Source organism: Vidua macroura, chromosome 3, assembly GCF_024509145.1.
Source record: "Vidua macroura isolate BioBank_ID:100142 chromosome 3, ASM2450914v1, whole genome shotgun sequence".
Taxonomy (NCBI): Eukaryota; Metazoa; Chordata; class Aves; order Passeriformes; family Viduidae; genus Vidua; species Vidua macroura.
In genome coordinates this window covers 15,586,402-15,598,789 of record NC_071573.1, presented here as the reverse complement: position 1 = coordinate 15,598,789, position 12,388 = coordinate 15,586,402, and the positions used below count along the sequence as shown (strand labels likewise).

At 40.3% G+C, this 12,388-nt stretch overlaps 1 protein-coding gene across 3 annotated transcripts in view; it reads right to left on the bottom strand.

The window, feature by feature from the left end:
• SMYD3 (SET and MYND domain containing 3) overlaps positions 1–7,077 on the bottom strand; it is a 376,442-nt gene extending 369,365 nt beyond the window's left edge. The window contains exon 1 of one of the 3 annotated variants that reach the window (XR_008436193.1): positions 6,881–7,077. Coding sequence is in view for 2 of the 3 variants with exons in the window: in XM_053972899.1 (XP_053828874.1) it covers positions 6,881–7,044 (164 nt within the window). In the remaining variant the exon portion in view is untranslated. The remainder of the gene's footprint in view (positions 1–6,880) is intronic. The other 2 variants (XM_053972899.1, XM_053972898.1) reach the window with 2 other exon arrangements.
• Between the last annotated feature and the right edge of the window lie 5,311 nt (positions 7,078–12,388).

Sequence of the window (12,388 nt, the reverse complement as noted above, 5' to 3'; positions counted from 1 at the left end):
TTCAGCAGCTCCCAGCCAGCACATCAGGTAAGTTGTCATGCATAACCCACTTCAAAACATGAATGGCTGGGGCAGAGAGACATACAGAAAATTCTATCAGCCTCACCCATCTAATTTTGGATAATTCAAAACACCTGTTGCAACTGGTTCTGAAAACAAGATTCTTCAAGGGAGAACAGCATCATTCCATACACCATACAGGCAAAAGCACAGAGTGGCTTTTGAGGACACTCAGTGGAAGTAACCACTAGCAATTCATGAATTCCAACACTTATGTGCAAGATATCAGTAACAGTTCTTAAAAAATTTCAACAATAAATTCCTAATGCAGTACAAAACTTTGAGCAACTTACACATAATTAAAAACCTTCTTTGGGAAATATCTGGAACTAATTGTGTTGTTACATTACCTAGAGGTTACCATAGTTTAATCACTTATGTTTTCCCTTCTAGTGCTGATTATAATTTTTTACTTGCACAATTACAGTTCAACCTAAGGAAATGCATACTAAAGACAATCCAATCCACAAACTTATTTTCATCATTTTATCAATAACCACAAGCAAAGAGTATTTATGCAGAGCATATTAATATTTTAAAACATTAATATTAGGGACTACACCATGCAGAACAGAAATACAGTATCAGGTGTGCATTGCAGATACACAGCAAAACCTAAATTGAGTGAAATCTACAAGAATGCTACAACTTAAATGGTCAGTCACAGTTTGACAGAACAACAATTTTGATACCATACCTTTCAAATTATAGAGCATGAAAATTGTATACACAAAATCCCAACACAGTAACAGCTTTAGGGCCCTTTAAAGCATGTCTAAAATTTTCATTTTCCATAAATGAAAGGCATGGCAATAAAAACTCTTGACCTGGGAGAATTTATTTTTAACAATGCCTCTCCCTTTGCTGTTTCTCCTATTATTAACAGGAGCAGAGCCAGGTTGGCAGCAGCAGACATGAACAATAGTCTCGAGACCACAAGGCAGGGGAGGAAGGGAAGGAGATTAGCAGTGACCCATATATTACCTAAAGCAAGCCCAGAGTATCCAAAGCAGTGAGGAGGCACCAATTGAAGACCAAAATACTATGCAATGAAAGTAGGGGTTTACAGCTAACAGAACCTGAATTACAGTCTCAAAACAAGCCTCCAGGATAAATAAATGGTTGGTCAAAAACACCTACCAAGGGATATTGCTAACACACAAAACTCCTGACCACGCTAAAAAGGGTGCCAGGAGGGAAGGAAACCAAACCAACAGGCAAGCCAGGACTACAACTTATGAGTGCTGTCCTGAATGCCAGAGCTTCCTTCTTCCCCCCACTTCATCCTGACTCCAAACAGAGGAATGGGAGATGGAGACTCTAAGCGTAATTTCTGCTACAGACCTTCTCTGGATGGCCACTGCAGGAAAGCACAGTCTATGTCTTCACTCCCTCCCACAGAAGACTTTCCTGGCAGCATGGGAGAGCAGCCTGAAAGCCACTTCTATGGCTTTGGCTGGCATGAGGGCAGAAAAAAACCATTCGTATATTGCTTTTCATAAAGTTGCTTCAACACTATGGGAGTAAGTGAGATGGGGAAGGGAGAGTCTCTTCTATGGAAAATGCTGCCTTTTTTCAGACTGTCATCCAGCTACAGAGAGAAACGTTACTGGTGGCGGTGGTGCTCAATTTCTCAGGTCTTGGGAAACGTTCTCACAAATGTACACAGAACCTGAAATTATGATACTTTGTATAGCTTCTGTCTCACATAATTTTGTTTCAAATGCTTTGCTCTTAGTTCACACTTCAGGTACATCAAGAGTCAGTGCTGCAATTTCACTCCTGTCAGGATGCTCCATCAAATTATAGCATATTATTCCCAGGATTATCCTATCCTGGAAGCACAAAAACATAATTGCTCCTAATACTGACACTGTGATCAATAAGATTTTTTTATATTCCTCTACTCCATAAGAAGTTACGTATCTTGAAAACTACTGGAACTCTGTCTAGAATTTTGACTGTCTAGAATTTTGACTGAAGGGACACCAAACACATATCTCACATTTTAAAAAGCCTTATTGACATGGCACCAAGTCGTGCTGATCAACTTTATTCATTTATGTGGTAAGTCTAAGAATTATGTTCTTACATATGGCTAAGGAATTTCAAAAACATTGTTGTTCCATTCTATAAACAACCATGGAAATACAATATTATACAGGAGGGAAAAAACCCAAAACATCTTTTTATACAAGCAAACTATAAAACATGGATATTTGGATATTATTTATATCTAAAGAACTATAATACTTAACTATCTTCATTTGATGACAACTGATGAAAAGTTAAAAGTCAAAGAATGAAAGAATCAAATATTTATTTTCCACACTCAAGAATCCCTGGAGAGCAAAATTATATGTATGCTAGGAACACCTAGAACAACAAAACAGGATGTTTTCAAGAAATTAGCCTAAATTTAAAGCTATTCCTGTATTAACCAGCAATACAAGTATTTTTCAGATATAAATATGGAGGCAGTGTAGATTTTACAGCCTTGTGCATTACTGGAAGTTGCACATATGCTAAACATCACATTAAAAAAAAGAGCATCCATTAGCTTGCATCTAATCACCCAGCAACGCTGGAAGCAGCAGAACTCAGGCACTCAGCTGAAGGAGAGAAAGCTATCTTTGGTGCTTAAGGAAACATCTTAACTATTGGTGAATGACAGAACCTTCATGGAGAAAGTGCCATTGCTAAAGAGCCAAAATTATGAGCTCCTCTCCTCTCCTGACCTCCCTGCTGCAGTGTGAAAGGGGTACACTTGAACAGTTAACAACTAGCTCTCCTCAGGCAGAACCACACAACTCTAAGCCACAAGTGGCAGAAAGGATCACGCAATCACCAACCACTCCCCTTGTCACTCTCTGCATCAGATCCTGCTTCTCTCCACTTAAATTCCATACCGTGGTTAAAACTTAACGGTATTTTTGTACCTTCGGGCTGCCATTAACTTTGACACTCCATATTTTAACAATGGTATGCCAACTTTCATGGTGATGAAATCACATGATGTTGTCTTAGTAGCAGTAATCATATTAGTAGGAATAATACTAGTAACAAAGCAGCCAATTTAAGAGTGTGTCAACACTGAAGACACAGCTGAATGCAAAGTTCTGAATGTAAAGGCATTTCCATTTGGCTATTTTTAAACCAGGTGCAATCAAGCAAGGAGCACACAATTGCTGGCCTGTGTTTAGTACACTGTAATCTAACATGACCAACTATTCAGGCTTGGTTATATTTCCCATACTGCAATAATGTCTGCAGTCTCATCTAGCTTACCAACACTCCTACCTTTAATGTTTTTTTCTCTTTCTAAATATGTTTTAAAAACTTGTAGTCATTCAAAAATACATTCATACTTGCTCTTACCCCACTTCCATAGTCTGAACCTCTAACTTTACCCAAACAAGAAACACTAATGTCTTTTATTTCTTATCTTATGACTTTAGTCTATATATAATGTTATTCATTACTTATTCTTATATATTCATTTTCCTTAAAGGCATAAATGGTATAGGATTTTGAAATAGGATGGTGTTACCTCTTTTTTCCTACTTTTTCTGAAACTTGGACTCTGTAAAGTTTGTTTGCTTGCTCCAACATATCAACTTAAATTTTCTTGCAGTGTTTTCTTGTAACTCCAAGGTATCACAGGAATGTTTTGTGAAAAGCAATCAAACACCAAAGGTATCATTGACTTTCACTTCATTTTGATTCCCAATCTGTAACAGGCTGGGTATATTTTCAATTCAACATCTGAGAGTCAGACAAACATTAAAGATGTATTCAAGCATGGAAGAAGTCATAAAGAAAACTTTTAATTAGTAATAGAAAAAAAAAAAATCTTTCCCCAGGAAATTGTTGGAAAAAGATCCTGGCCATTCAAATTTTGTCACACTACAGATACTCTTGGAAAAAATGTACCATCATGCAATACATCATGTTCTCCCAAGACACTGCTACCATAGAAATACACACTGCCAACACACTGTCAAAATTTGTATTTCAGAGCAAATCTTTATTATGTATTCTAACTCAGGACAGTATTTTTTATAACTGCTAACAGAATACCATTCAAACAGCTATGCTATCATATTAAACCATCTACAGCAGAGCATTTTAGCCCAGCCTTGCATAAAGAAAAAAACCAACATGAACCTCTTCATCAGAAAATACAGGGTTCTCTTTGAAGTAAGAAGAAATCACAAAAGGGGAGACGGTGACAAAAATCTGCCATCTGCTCTATGTATGATGTAGACCTAAAAACAATGACCAAAAAAAATTTATTGTCACTATAAAAACAGTACCAACAGCCCAGTAAGATAAGGATGGGCTGATAATATTTCTACCATTACTATATACACATATATATATATATGTATGTTCTTGTATATAAATACTTCAGCACTTTAAATCCACAATAATGGTCACTTTAATTGAGGTAAGACTAAGCAGAACTACTGCACTATCTGAGCTTTCCTTTCTAAAACAGAGCAGCAAACTGCCCCAACAGCCAACCTTACCCTGCTTTGGTACATGAGACCCTTGCTGTAGGAACTTGGCCAAGGTCATAGAGTAAGTCAGCACCATCACAAGCCTGTGACCCCAAGTCCTGGCTAGACCATGCTGCCTCTCAGCAGGCAGTCCAGAAGGAAGATACTCTGCACTTCACTACCCATCTTCTGGCTCACCCAGAACTTCTCGTACAGCCTAAAACTGCATCGAACAACATTCACTACTACAAGCAGAGAGACAAAAGTATAGAATTACATATCAGTGTAAAGCCTCAAACATTAATTGCATCTATAGAAGGATTGCTAAAACACTAAATCAACGTTAAGAACTAGACTTTTTTAATTTGTGTTCCTGCACTGCCACCTAAAGATCAGAGTGAAAAACAGGAACAGTAGTGGACACCGTGACTTTTATCTGCAGCCCTGGAAGAGAACAGTAACTTTTTCTGATACCTCACTTTCAAAAAAGACCACACCAGATTCAAATAGATAAAAAAAAAAAATCTCTGTATGGATGTATAATATATATATCCTTTAATTAGACAAATGTCAGCTTGGACAGTCTTGATCTATAAACTTTGTCTACTCACAGCATATTTTGCAAAGGAAGACAGATTGGTGGAAATATATTTTTTACTTCCTTATTCACTTTTTAAAATTTAACTGCTATCACTATAGAGAAAAATAACTAAAACCACAAATTACTAACCTCTTGTGATATAACAAGCTGGTAGTACCATTATTTCTCCCAACAAAACATGCCCTGGTTACACATCTACATCCAAACACCCCAGATTCACTTTTGTTCTACCTGCTGCTGCACTCAGCCTGTCTTCTGAAGTCTGCAGCCCGTCACAACTTCAAGTAGAAAATGTTCAGTCACCACGCCAAAGAGCTCTGATGTCCCGAGTCAGACTTTACAGGCATAATAGCTAAAAATCTTTTGAATTTGGCATTTATTAGGGTTGTGTTTTTTGGGTTTTTTTTTTTTGTTGTTGTTTGTTTGGTGGAGTTTTTTTGGTTTTTGTTGGTTTTTGTTTTTTTTTTTTTTTTTTTTTTTGTTGGTGTTGTTGTTTTTTGTTTGTTTGTTTTTGGGGTTTTTTGGTTGGTTTTTTTTTTGGTTTTTTGAGGAGATTTTGTTGGGGTTTTGCTTTGGTTGGGATTTTTTTTTCAATATGCTGAAGATACAAGATCTTAGAAGATGCAAGCATCACCTGGAATAGATTGTCAAATTTTTACTTGGATTAAATGAGATGCCTGTAAAGGACATGAAGCAAATTACCTGGACTGTTTCAACAAACAAAACTTCAAATGCTTTCAAAATAATCCCCTTCCCCCCGCCCAAAAAAACCAACCCAAACAAAAATCAAACCAAAGCAAAAACCTAAAAAAGGAAAACTAGCGGTATCGAATTTTCTCCTGTCTCTCTTCACGTCTTGGCAATTATACAGGGGTTTGGCTCAAGCAGCAGAATGTTTCAAGTATTAATATACAGATGTTCCTTTAACAGCTCTGCCACAAGACGGCTCGCTGGGAAACTGCTCAAGTTTAAAATCCAGTTTTGTTGCTTTCCTTCTTAAAAAACACAGAAAGTTACTATGTGTTTGTCAGTTTCCACTTGCAGGGATATGCGAGGGGGAAGGCAGGCATTTATTTACGGCACGTCTCAAAGCCACGTGCTCTTTAGCGGGATAAACCTGGCCAGGCGACACGAAACTCAAGCATCGCCCGCTGCCTATTTCAAGAAGGCTGGTGCCTCCTGAGCTGTGCGAACGCCAGGGCACAGCTCCCCTTTGCCCCGCCGGACTCGGGAGAACCCGAGCGGAGGCCGGACGCTCCCAGCACCGCCAGCCCAGCGGGAGCAGCGGCACCGCACCGAGCCACGCCGGCACTGCCGCCTCCTGCCAGCCCGGGAAACCTCCCCGGGAACTGCCCGCGCTCGGGAAGAGGCGACATCTTAAAAAAGCCGTTTAAAATAAAAGCCCCCAGTTAAAAACAGCGGCAGGAAGCGGCAAGCCCCGCAGCTCAGCCCTGGCAGCACACAGCCGCGGCACCCAGCACAGCGCGGCGCAGCCGGCTCCTCTCCGGAGCACGTACCCATTTCCTTTCCTTTCCCTTCCCTTCCCTTCCCTTTCCATTCCATTCCATTCCATTCCATTCCCTTCCCATCCCGCTCCGCCCGGCACAGCCGGCTCCTCTGCGGGCGCGGTCTCCCATCCCGCAGGCATGGCACGGCGCGGCCCCGCCCCGGCGGAAGGGGCGGCGCTGGCTGCGGAGCGGCGCGTTCCCGCCGGTACCTGCGCAGGCAGCACTCGCACACGCTGCCCAGCTGCTCCTTGGTGAGGACGTAGGCGAAGGGCACGTCGCGGTAGAGCAGCTCTCCGGGCCGCACCCTCCGGCGGGAGCGGAGGCCGCTGCCCTTTCCCGGGCTGTGGAACCGCTCCAGCGCCGCCGGCTCCATCCTGCCGCGCGCGCCGCCACCGGAGAGGAGAGCGCGGCCGCCCCGCCCGCCGGCACGTGACCGGGCGCTGCCGCCGCCATCTTAAATCAGGGCAAGGGCGGGGGCGGCCCCCGCGGCGGGCAGGAGCCGGGCCCACAGGGATGGAGCCCGGGCTTGCGGCACACGCGTGTCCTGGGCTAGCGCAGCACAGCCGCCCTGAGCGGTGCAGGGCAGCCCTTCGCCTGCAGAGGGCTATAATAATACGTACCACAGGGTCCCAGAGTGCGTCGGGCTGGACGGGGCTACAGTGCGCCACCTGGTGGAACCTCCCTGCTTAAGCAGGGCCATCCCGGAGCGCGTTGCTCAGGACTGCGTCCAGAGGGATCTCGGATATTTCCTTGTCAGGGGGACTCCACAGCCTTTGTGGACGATCTGCTCCAGTGCTCAGTCACCTACAAAGTAATGAAACTTTTCTGCATGTTCGGGTGGAACTTCCTGGGCATTGTTTTCTGCCCCTTGCCTCCTGTACTGTTGGTTGGCACTACTGAGCACAGCCTGGCTCCATCCTCCTGGCACCCTCACTTTAGATATTTACACCCCAAATATTAAACAGTTTGGTTTACAAAGGAAGGGATGTGGCAATGATTCAGTCAAAAGACATGCCCACAAAGGACATTATATTTGTGAGCTGAAATCTGGATGTATTTCTGCATCTCATTGTGATCTGAATACAAAGAAATATGACTGGGCCAGTAGCTGCATCTACGCTCTGGTGGTGTTTCTCACTGAGAATGCACCCCATACACCAAATAACTTTTTGTCAGAACCATGAGTCAGATAAATGACAATGGAAAAAGCAAAACACTTGCAGAATTGAATAAGAGTATTAATCTGAAATGTTGGTGCTCAAAGCCCGTGAAATAAGTGCTTTCTGTATGGGTCTGTGTAACTTTCATTCATTTATGAGATTACACTCATTATGTAGGCTAAACGTGCTAAACTGCAGATTGGCCTTACCTGGTTTTCCTTATCATGCCTATAGAGGGAGGTAGGGCTTGTGTTTTGGAAAGGAGCATTGATTCATGCTGTCAAAGAACACTGAGACATAGACCTAACAGTTCTGCCAAGCAGCTGTACAGTGCTAAAAACCCCTCAGTTTTGTTCTCAGTAACTATTATTTCAGTCTGCAATTGTTTTCATCCAAGTTGCAACAAGGTAATAAGGAATGGCAATATGCATACCTAAACCACTGAATCAGGAAGAACCAAGGTGCCTAAAGCCAGAGGATTCTCACAGAAAAATATATTTTGGCATTTGCTTAATGTTACAATGATGTAATTCATTACCAAAAGGACTGACAGCAATCTAGCTGTTAGTGAAATCATTATGCATGTTACTATGCTTATCTTTAGCTCTTCTAGCAAATTTTTAAAATGTGTTAAATTACAGTGACACTGTGAGTTTCTCAAGAATTAACCTTAGCAGTTATTAAAATATTAGGCAAGTAGCTCTGTATTTGGCCTGTATGCTTTACTTCTTCACCTATTAAATGTTCTGCATTTTCCTGTCTATGATGTTTTAGTTTCTAAGCAGACATCGCCCAAATCACCTATATCAAAAACAAGCCCAGTAATAACAGAAGTTAACATCTGCCTCTATTAGTGAATAAATTTAAGAAATGAATGGTCAAACAAAAAGCATAAACCTAAAGGCCTACCCATGAACTGCAAAAAGTGCACTCGGGGAAGAGTGAATATAAATATATAATACCAGATTTAATTTTCATTATGTTCTCTTTTTTTCTTGGCAGGTTTTCTCACTTATATGTCCAGTAATACAAAAAAAAACCTTGCAAAGTACAAAAACTCATCTGAGGGAATGCCAGTCTTCTGTCACACTGACACACAAACAAAATGAAAATCACATCCTTGAAGAGCCCAGCTACTCTAGGAAGATTTGAAGTATGTACACCTGAAGAAAGGGACTTCCATCAGCTTGGCATAAGCTGTACAGGAAGCAAGCCACAGAAACTTGAAAACAGCTTTTAGCTGACATTGCATTTCAAGTGATATGAAAACATAATTGCAGTAATAGAGATTTTCTGTATAGATAAGCTTTCAAACACAGCATTGAACATTTTAATGCAGTGTTAGATATTTGGACATCTGTATGAAGGGCCTGAAGAACTGATTCTGGATAGCTACGTCTACGGGTTAATGACAAATGTGCCTAGGAGGGCCATTCAACAGTCTTTGAGCAATGGTGATCAATGGAATGCCCAACTTGGATGTTTTTGGAATCATGTCTGAATTTTCTCGAAAGCATAATGATACTAGGTATATATACACTAGTAAGTGCTTATTTAGCCCAAGAATATATTTAGTTGAATTTAATCCCTGTTATCAGCATGGTATTTTTATATGACCAAGTCATACACAGACCTAAACAGGTCAGACTTCTCAGCAGCTGTTTGAAGTGCATGACACATTCTGGACGGAAGAAACTGTCAAAGAGTGTAATGAGGGCAGTTTTGAAGGAAATATCACTTAATTGTGGCTGATGCTGCTGAATTAGTCATACCTCTTTACTGCCAGGAGACACCGTCATGGAGCTTTAGCTCTTCTATCTCAGGACGGCATGTTTTACAACATGAATTTAGAGAAAGAGCTGCAGTAATGAAATAATTCAAATTCTGCTCCTTACTCATAAATGTGCAATAGCCATTGCAAACAACACAGCACAAAATAGATTTTCTCTTCTGGGAGCAAAATATGGCTCAAAACACAAAATGTTAAATTTTGGATTGTACAAAATCTGTATCACTAACAGCATAGAATAGCTATCTATTAATTAGCTGAAAGCTTGTAAGTACAGATAAATCTTTTATGAACACATTATCTCTTGATGAGGTCTCTTCACTTTCAATGTTGGTGTGCTAGTGAAAAATTTATTCTAGAATGTTAAATTAAAAATCACTGCAGAAGCATTTTAAGCACAAATTCATAATAAATTTCACATAGATTTTATCTGTTGATTTTTTTTTTAACTGGGAAATTTACCAAACCATTGTATCTTCCCTGCCCCAAACAAGTCCATTTCCTTCAAATGACAGAAGCAAGCTCAGGAAGTTCTGAGCTGTTTGTTTATCTGGGCTTGTATCAATAGGATCAACCACATGAGTGCTTAAAGACATCATGAGAATCGACTGTTTCATTTGGTGTATCTTAACTACTCCTAATTTCCCTTGGGCTTCCTGTGCTTGCTGCATGTTGTGTTCTATCTGCTGGGGACAGTCAGTGCACTATTTTTAGCAATGACAAATTAAACAGCCCACACAAGGAAAGATGCAATAGCTGTTAAATGAGGATATAATGTGAGCAAATAAACATCTCCTACTGACTTATACTTTCTGGAAAAGTAACTTGTTATTTCCTTTTTCTCAACATTTATAGAAGAAAGGTATGCCTTTGCTAATTAATGTCTTACAAAGCTCAAGTCAGAGTTTTCAATCTGCAGCCCCACAGATAGTGTTCAGTCTGACAAAACAATTAATTCAACATGCTTCTCAGGAAGCCTCAGTTTCTTCCTATCACATTTGCACATCCTAAACTATACCACACAATCTGTTTCTCAAGTTTTATGTTGACATTTCCATCAACATTATCATTAGCCTGCAAGGCTGAGCTCTAATTATTAAAATGTCCAATGCAGAACAGGTTTACAGCCAGTACAGACACATTCCACCTTAACAACCCCTTATCACAGCATCTACTGGGTTAATTACTACAAGGTCACAAACCCTTCTTCTAGATCAAAAGTGAACTGACTATAGAGTTCAACTTAACTGACCTAATTCCAAGTGGCAAAATTTCTCATTAACTGGACCAAGTTTGTTTCTGTCTCTATTTGTGTTTGTTATGATTTAAATATAGGTAATTAGGAAGAGCTTAGGCAATTGCTAGCACAGTCATAATTTTCTTTCCCAGACAGATGGCACAAGTGATGAGGGCCACTAGAAAAGACTTAGCATCTCCAAAGTTACAGTCAATGTATCAGCTATGATATACTGGTGCTTTAATATGGAATGCCAAACACCATTTTTGGGCAGCTCCTCAAAAAAATTGGAAGAGTGAGAGCAACACTTAAAAGTGTTCTACTAGATAGTGCGTCACATGTGGTTCATGTTTCAGAGGTTCATGTATTAAATCAGTCTTGAGAAAAAAAAAGGCAGTTATGCCAAGGAAAGGAATACAAATAGTACAGCATTGGTTAAAAATAGTAACAGAAATGTATGACAAGCCTTTATATACAGTTAAAAATTTGAAAGCGAAGTGAAAGTTCAACATTATCCTACAAAAGCTAAAATACAACAACAGTAGGAATTAATGAGTGGATAGCATCAATTAATCAAATATATAGACCTACCTAATTTTCACTCCCTGTGTATTTATTAATATACAATAGTAATTTTCACATTTTCAATCTTTTCCATGAATATTAAATAATTTTTATAATGGCAGGCATTTCTCTCTCCATTTCACATTTGTGATCAGGGCTAAACATTGCTCACACTTAGCCTTAATGGTGCATTTCTGTTGAGCATTAAATCTCATTTCAAGTCCCCAGTTATGCAATATTCCTTCCACTTACAGACTCCTGCTGTTAGTCTCTGCATTGGATCATCAAGTGCTGCTTTGCAACAGCATCAAAATAAAACAAATTTCTTTTTTTCAGTTTGTGTTTGAAATCTTATCAGCACAGTTGAAGAAATTTATTTAGGCAGTGGTGGTCTTACATTTCACGTATAGAATACTTCTCCTGGTATGTTGGAGGTGTAAGACACCTTGCTGCAACAAGAGCAAGGTGTTTTGATTCAAGGTGGGGAGGGGGAATCAGCCCAAGAGACACAGCAGTCTTGCAGACTAGTAGATAAGACAGTTACCATTTAATGAGACTGAAAAAGGTGGAATTGCTTCTGTTAATGCAAAGTTGCCATTCATTGACAATTAACAGTGACTATCTCTGAAACAGTCAGAGATGTAAGCAGAAAAGAAGCCTGAAATCTTGACAACCTGCACCAGAACACCATAAAGGCTCTGAGACAGGCAAATTAAGCCTCAGCCTTTCCAGGAGTTTCATCATAATATTACAAAAGCTCAGCTGCAGCTTGAAGAGGACTCTAGCTAGCAGAGTGAACTGAGGCTGCTCAAAGTCAATTTGTCATCTGCAGCCAGAACTGCAGGAGGAAGACAGAGATTAATGCTTATCACATCTATACCTCACACTAACCTTAAGAAATTCAATTTTGTTTGTATTGTTTGGGGCACTAGTGTTATCCACAGCCTGAAAATAGCCCGGCCTTCAC